The sequence below is a fragment of the Lutra lutra genome, chromosome 17, assembly GCF_902655055.1.
Source record: "Lutra lutra chromosome 17, mLutLut1.2, whole genome shotgun sequence".
NCBI classification, from domain to species: Eukaryota; Metazoa; Chordata; class Mammalia; order Carnivora; family Mustelidae; genus Lutra; species Lutra lutra.
In genome coordinates, this window is record NC_062294.1 from 54,722,802 (window position 1) to 54,730,701 (window position 7,900).

General features: G+C 40.3%; 1 protein-coding gene across 1 annotated transcript; it reads right to left on the minus strand.

The window, feature by feature from the left end:
• Positions 1–3,784: 3,784 nt before the first annotated feature.
• On the minus strand, positions 3,785–4,728 carry LOC125088571 (vomeronasal type-1 receptor 4-like). Its single transcript, XM_047709774.1, is given in 2 exon segments — positions 3,785–4,143; positions 4,146–4,728. Coding segments are annotated over 2 exon segments (942 nt in total).
• Between the last annotated feature and the right edge of the window lie 3,172 nt (positions 4,729–7,900).

Below are 7,900 nucleotides of genomic sequence, written 5' to 3' on the forward strand. Positions count from 1 at the left end.
GTACATGTATAAAAAGAGGATTTTCTAGAAATAACTGAGAGAAAAGTCACAATACAGAATTAAACGGTCTATCGATGAGTGTACATATCTTGCACTCGCAGGAAGTAATATATATATAGCTTTTTTTTAAGATTTTATTTATTTATTTGACAGAGAGAGAGATCACAAGTAGACAGAGAGGCAGGCAGAGAGTGAGGAGGAAGCAGGCTCCCTGCTGAGCAGAGAACCCGATGTGGGGCTCGATCCCAGGACCCTGAGATCATGACCTGAGCCGAAGGCAGCGGCCTAACCCACTGAGCCACCCAGGCGCCCCTATATATATAGCTTTTAAAGTATAATTGTATATGTTAAAATTTCTTACATGCTTGGAAATGAGACTTATCAAATTATGGTTGATGATATCAGATACACAGAAGCACGGTAAAATAAAAATGCAGAGGAAAAATAAACAGGAAATAAATAATCCCTTTATATCTTGAGGGATGATTAGATCAAAGTTGGTTGTGTCATGCTGATTAGGTCAGCACCAGTGCTCAGAGGGGCTCCTCCAGCAACATAAAGGCCCCGAAGCTTCCCTTCATCCTCATCCTTCCTCAGTCATCCTGGAAGCTGCATGTGTCCCCTGGAATTTGCTCAGCATTCACAATCTGAGCGGGTAAGTAAGGACTGCTGAATCATTATCCTCATCTCGAGACCTTTTGATCTTTTCTCCTTGTGTCCCTATTTAAGAATTTTTTTTTTTTTTGACAGAGACGGAGAACACAATTGGGGGGACTAGCAGGCAGAGGGAGAGGGAGAAGCAGGCTCCCCGAGGAGCTGGAAGCCTGATGCGGGACTCTATCCCAGGACCCTGAGATCATGGTCTGAGCGACAGCAGACACTTAACTGACTGAGCCATCCAGGTGCCCCTATAAGGGGATTATCTTCAAAGTCCAGGTTAACCAAAGGGATCCCTGACATATATGTATTTTTCTTCGTTTTTGTGCTGTTATTTGCATGTCCACCAGTAACGGCTATGGGGGCATTTCTGAGCACGTGATTAAGTGTCTTCTAGCTAGTAGAATCGTATGCAAGAATATGCATCTATCAACTTTTGATAAAGACTCCCTAACTGTCTCTCAAAAAGTCACTGATCATTGATATTCCCTACATGCGTGTATGAATGGTGTGTTTCTACTAATCTCAGAAAGAGACCATATCGGCAAACTTTTATCTATCTATCTACCAGTAGGCTCCACACCCAGCATGGAGCCCAATGTGGGGCTAGAACTCATGACCCTAAGATCAAGAACTCAGCCAAAATCAAGAGTCAGACACTTAACCAACAGAGCCACCCAGATGTCCCAGCAGCCTTTTAACTTAACAAGCTGGTGGTCACAAAACAAACGAGATATTTTGTAATTTACTTTTCTCTGACCACCACTGAAGATGGATACCTCTTGTGAATGGTGTGAGGCGATATCTCATTGTGGTTTTGATTTGCATTTCCCTGATGGTAAATGATGGTGGACGTCTTTTCATGTGTCTGTTGGCCATCTGTATGTCATTTTTAGAAAAATATCTATTCAGGGGGCGCCTGGGTGGCTCAGTGGGTTAAAGCCTCTGCCTTCTGCTCAGGTCATGATCTCAGGGTCCTGGGATTGAGCCCCGCATCGGGCTCTGTGCTCAGCAGGGAGCCTGCTTCCCCCCCACCCCCCGCCTGCCTCTCTACCTACTTGTGATCTCTGTCTGTAAATTTTAAAAAAAAATATGTACTCAGGTCTTTTGCACATTTTTAAACCAGGTTTTTTCTTGGTTGAGTTGTATGAGTTCTTTATGTATTTTGGGTATTAACCCCTTATTAGCTATGTCATTTGCAAATATCTTCTCCCATTCAGTTGGTTACCTGATGAGTTTTTTTTTTTTTAATTGTCACCACTCATCTCTCAGTGAAAACAAGTTTTTGGGTTCTCCTTTGTCCCAACCCAGGTCCCTTTGTCTATTTCTACATTAAATGTTTTAAATATGCTAATATTCCTCCATGTAATCATATTTTAAATACTACTATCTCTCTAAGGATGTGACCTACAAGTTTTATAACTTAGTCCAGAATGTTCCTAACTGAACCTAAATTTGCACTCCACCTTCACCCCATGCTACTTCATTATCATATGAGGACATTTTCTTTTCTTTTTTAAAAGATTTTATTTATTTTTATTTTTTTTCTTATTCTTAACTGATTTAATAGATAACTATTCAGACACATGAAAAAATGTTCATCATCATTAGCCATCAGGGAGATTCAAATCAAAAACCACATTGAGATACCACTTTACACCAGTTAGAATGGCCAAAATTGACAAGGCAAGAAACAATAAATGTTGGAGAAGATGTGGAGAAAGGGGAACCCTCTTACACTGTTGATGGGAATGCAAATTGGTGTGGCCACTTTGGAAAACAGTGTGGAGTTTCCTCAAAAAATTAAAAATAGAGCTTCCCTATGACCCTGCAATTGCACTACTGGGTATTTACCCCAAAGATACAAATGTAGTGAAAAGAAGGGCCATCTGCACCCCAGTGTTCATAGCAGCAATGGCCACAGTTGCCAAACTGTGGAAAGAGCTGAGATGCCCTTCAACAAATGAATGGATAAAGAAGATGTGGTATATATACACAATGGTATATTACTCAGCCATCAGAAAGGATGAATACCCAACTCTTGCTTCAGGATGGATGGGACTGGAGGAGATTATGCTGAGTGAAGTAAGTCAAGTAGACAAAGTCAATTATCATATGGTTTCACTTACTTGTGGAACATAAGGAATAGCATGGAGGACATTAGGAGAAGGAAGGGAAAAATGAAGGGAGGGGTGGGAATCAGAAGGAGAAATGAACCATGAGAGACTATGGACTCTGAGAAACAAACTGAGGGTTTTGGGATGGGTTAGCACAGTGATGGGTGTTAAGGAGAGCACAGATTGCATGGAGCACTGGGTGTTATACGCAAACTATGAATCATGGAACACTGTATCAAAAATTAATGAGGTACTCTATGGTGACTAATGGAACATAATATAAAAAAAGATAACTTCAAACTCAAACTAGGAACAGTGTACTGGGTGATTACAGCTTATGGATAAGCAAAATAAATGATAGCAATATTATAAGGATTGGGAGGGAGGAATTGGGAATATTCTGTCCTGAGGTACCTTTACTATCTGTAATGTGGTAAAGGGTTACCTGTATTTATTTGACAGAAAGCTTAAGAGAGCACAGGTAGGGAGAGCAGCAGAGGGAGAAGCAGGCTCCCTGCTCAACAGGGAGCCCAATGTGCGCCTCGATCCCAGGACCCTGGGATCATGACCTGAGCTAAAGGCAGATGCTTAACCAGCTGAGCCACCCAGGCTCAAGAACATTTTCTTCTTTACTTTCTTGAATACCATCTTACATGTTAAATTCTCTTGAATCTTTTCCAAAAATTCAAAGATTAGTCAATTTCTAGATATGTTTAATTTGTCAAATTAAAATTACACATTTGAAGACCTCCCCACAATCTCTAGATTGTTACAGGAACAATTTTTTAATTGCACAAATTCCAAATTACTTCACTCAAGTGTGAATAAAATTTCAGTTATGTAAGTATTTTCATAACAATTCCATAATGTTTCATTTACATTTATTATTACTATTTACTGTTTCTTATGGGAAAGAAGCTCATTCTGGCTTTTTTTTACATAATGCTTGCAGTTTGGAGGTTTGGAGGTTGAATGAATAAACAACCATACACTATGCAAGAACATACAATTTACATATTTGTCATGAGTTTAGTGGGTGTTGCGTTCCTCATCCAGGCTAAGTAGAACCTGAATACACTGGAGATACGGTTCATGAGAATAAAGGGACAGGCACTTGGGAAACATCCATTGATCAAGGCAGAGATGCTCACCAGCAACCAACTGGGATCATCGAAGAGAATAATGCAGACTTGGAAGATGGAGGAAAGGGAGTAGAAGGACACAAAGGTGCTCATCAGGACAAGGATGCTCTGGGTGGCTCTGGACTCAGCAGAGGATCTGGGGGAGACATTGTTAGGCCTGTGAATGTGTTGGACCCTCTGCCTGTGCCTGTGCAGGATGAAAACCATGGAGCTACTGGCCCAGATATGAGTCCTAAACATAAAACATCAGGGAATGATAACAGTGCTGCTTGTACCAATTGTGTGATTTTGTTACTACTTATCACAGAACAGTATCCCAAATCCTTTCTCACCGAGATGCTCCTGTTGCTCCATTTGCCAATCACATGGATAGGAAAAAGGATATTTGCCAGCATGTAGAGGACCCAGCACAGGAATATGGAGAAGTCAATATGCTTGAGAGCTTCCCTTTTAAGTTTTGTCCAACTTGAGTCCCTGGGGCTGATCGTGATGGCCTGGAAGACACTCAAGAGGCAGGTGCCGCCTAGGGACACACCCCTGCTCACTCTGTGAAGATAGAAAAGAAGTTTGCATCCAAAATCACTTGGAAAACTGTTCCACCCAAAAGCTGCCATTGTCTGGGGGACTCCTTTACAGAGGAGGGATAAGGAGTTGGCTACAGTCAGGTGTTTAGCAATCAAATCTGTGGGCCTCAACCTGCACCTAGTGAAGTAAAGGAGGAGATAATGGTAAAGAAGACAGAAGTTCCCCAGGATTCCAACCATGATCTGGGTTAAGAAGATCACTCCTATGACCAGATCCCTGGAGGCCATCCTGCCAGATTCCAGCCACCGAGATTTGTCTTCAGAACCAAAGGATCCTGCATGGGAATATGAGGTGTGGGCTTCAAGCATCATGTCAACTAAAATCCAGTATTATCCACTTATCGTTCGTTTTGCCTTAGAAATGGTGCTGGGGGAACTGGATATCCACATGTAAAAGGGTGAAATTGGGCCCCAATCTTACAGCATACAAAAAAATCAACTCAAAATGTATTAAAGACTTAAATATAAGATGTGAAACTGTAAAACCCCTTTAAGGAAACATAGAGGAAAATCTTTTTGGCGTTGGTCTCGGCCATGATTTCCTGGATCTGACACCAGCAGGAAAGTGAACAAAACAAAACAAAAAGATGAGTGGTGCTATATAAAACAAAAAACTTCTGCAGAGCAAAGGAAATAATCACCAAAGTCTGTGGAATGGGAGCAGATGTCTGCAGAGTGTTCATCTGATACAGGGTTAATAAAATATGAAGAATCTCTTAACAACTCAGTGGAAGAAATAACCCAGTTAGCCAATGGGCAAATTTCTTGAACAAACATCGCTCCAAAGAACATATGAGTGGTCAGCAAGTATATGAAAAGGGTTCAACTCTGCTAATAGTCAGGGAAATGCAGACCAAAGCCACAATGAGATGCTATCACACATGTTAGAATGACTGGTATCCAAAAAACACCAAAGATAAGTGCGGGTGAAGATGTGGGGAAATTGAAGTCTGTATACACTCTTGGTAGAAATGTAGAATATTGAAGCCACTATGGGAAACAGTATAGAGATTCCTCAAAAGACTAGAATAGAACTATCTCCTCATCCAGCAGTCCCACTTCTTGGTATATATACAAAAGAATTGAAATCAAGTTGTCCAAGAGATAGCTGCATGCCCATGTTCATTATAGCATTATTCCCAATGGCCAAGATATGGAAACAATTCAAATGGCCATTGACTGGGAATGGCTAAGGAAAGTGTAGGATTACCTACAAAGGAATACAAGTGGAACACGACTCAAGCTTCAAAAAGAAGGAACTCCTACATGGAGGAGCCAGTCACAGAAGGAAAAATACTGAATGGTTTCAGTTATATGAGGAACCTGAAAGTCAAACTCATCGAAGCAGAGAACAGAAGAGTGGTTGCCAGGTGCTGGAGGAAGGGGGAGTGCGGGATTGTTGTTCAGTGTATGTAAAGTTTCAGTTATACAAGGTGAGTGTGTTGTAGAGATCTGTTGTACAATATAGTGACTCAAGTTAGAAGAATGGTATTGTAGACTGTAAATAATGAAAAGAGGATGTATTTTATGTTAAGTGTTCTGACCACACACACACACACACACACGAACACAAGAAATTTTTTGGAAGTGATGGATACCTTGATTGTGGTGATACCATCCCAGAGGCATGCAGATTTCCAAACTTATCAAAATATATACATTAAATATGTACAATTTTTAGTATACCAGTTATATATCAATACAGTTTAACAAGAGAAATATTAATTTCACAGGACTTTCCAGAGTTAAGTATGTACACTTTAAAGAGCACTTAACGATGTGCGAATCATTGCTGTGAAGTTCATACATGTAGTAACTCACTTTTCTCTTTTTTTAAAAAAGTAGCTCCACACCCAATGTGGAGCCCAATGCGGGGCTTGAACGCATGACCCTGAGATAGAGACCTGAGGTGATGTCAAGAGTCAGACACTTAGGGGCGCCTGGGTGGCTCAGTGGGTTAAAGCCTCTGCCTTCAGCTCAGGTCATGATCCCAGGGTCCTGGGATCGAGCCCCACATCAGGCTCTCTGCTCAGCAGGGAGCCTGCTTCCTCCTCTATCTCTGCCTGCCTCTCTGCCTACTTGTGATCTTTGTCTGTCAAATAAATAAATAAAATATTAAAAAAAAAAAGAGTCAGACACTTAACTGAATGAAACAGCTAGGCACCCCATACTTTTTAAGCAAAACTACAAGTTATCACTACTATTACTTTCATTTTAAAGACAAGGAGAACGCAGAGAGACAGAATAGGTAATTTGCCTACATGTATACCCTATTTAGGGCAAAGTGTGGACTTGAGTCTGGCTGAGTTGTTTGCAAAGACAATGCCTCTAGCCTCTGTGCTATGCTGAGTCCAGAGAGCTGCTGTGTTCTTTGAATAATCCTGATATATGGTTTGGTTTTAGCTTTGCCATTTTATTGTAGCTAGATAGTATGTTTCTTTATAATTTTCATTGTAATAACTCATCATGATGTGTAAAGATTTATTCTGTAAGCCAATATCAAAATGAATGAAGCTTTAGAAATTTAAGAAAATGTAGATGCTCTGACTGCAGTTTTATATTATATAGGAACCTGTCCCGTGACAAGTTGAATGTAATGAATTCAAGAAGTGCTCAACACTAGGATGGATACAGAAAGAAAAAGACAATTTGGGCATTTGCCTTTATGCCAGGAATGAAAGTATAAGGACACCTATCATAATCTCATGTCTTACCCTGAAGTATGGGACATTGAATTCTAATATAGGATAAGATAATGTAAGGTAAAAACTAAAGTATTAGTCATTTTAGGTCATGTTTATCTGTTCATACCGATTATGAACTATTAGTCATGTGGTAAGTTCTCAGAAATATGTTAAAATATGACATATGCAAATTGAAAACTATAATAATACAGGAATATTGTGTACTTTATAAGTTGATTTATAGAATTTGCAGTTGATATTAGAGAAAATATCACAGGATACATTTGAGCCTAACAGCTGCTCTCTGAAACCCATTACTAAATTATCTTTTCCTTAAATGCTGCTTCCAGTAGCTTCAAGAGAGAAAATCTCAAGATAATCAACAGACCGCAGTGTTTTCAGTGGAGATACAACTGCCTCCACTTGTCATGGTCAGAGAAAATCTTTCTATTCTAGCAGCTGTCCTTGGGACATAAGCATTTTTTCACAAGAATACGGGATTCCTACAGGTATATTTTTCCCAGTCCTAGTCATAAACCTGAAGGTATTTCAGGCACACCTCTAGTAATCCTACAAATTCCTGTAAGAGAGGCTGAAAGCTATCGGTTTCAGAACTACAGGTGCTAATTACCTTAACAATCAGGATTCCTTTTCACAGGATCGAATATGGATGAGTTGTCCCCGAGGCTTCCGTTAAATCCACCAGGAGCCAGCAG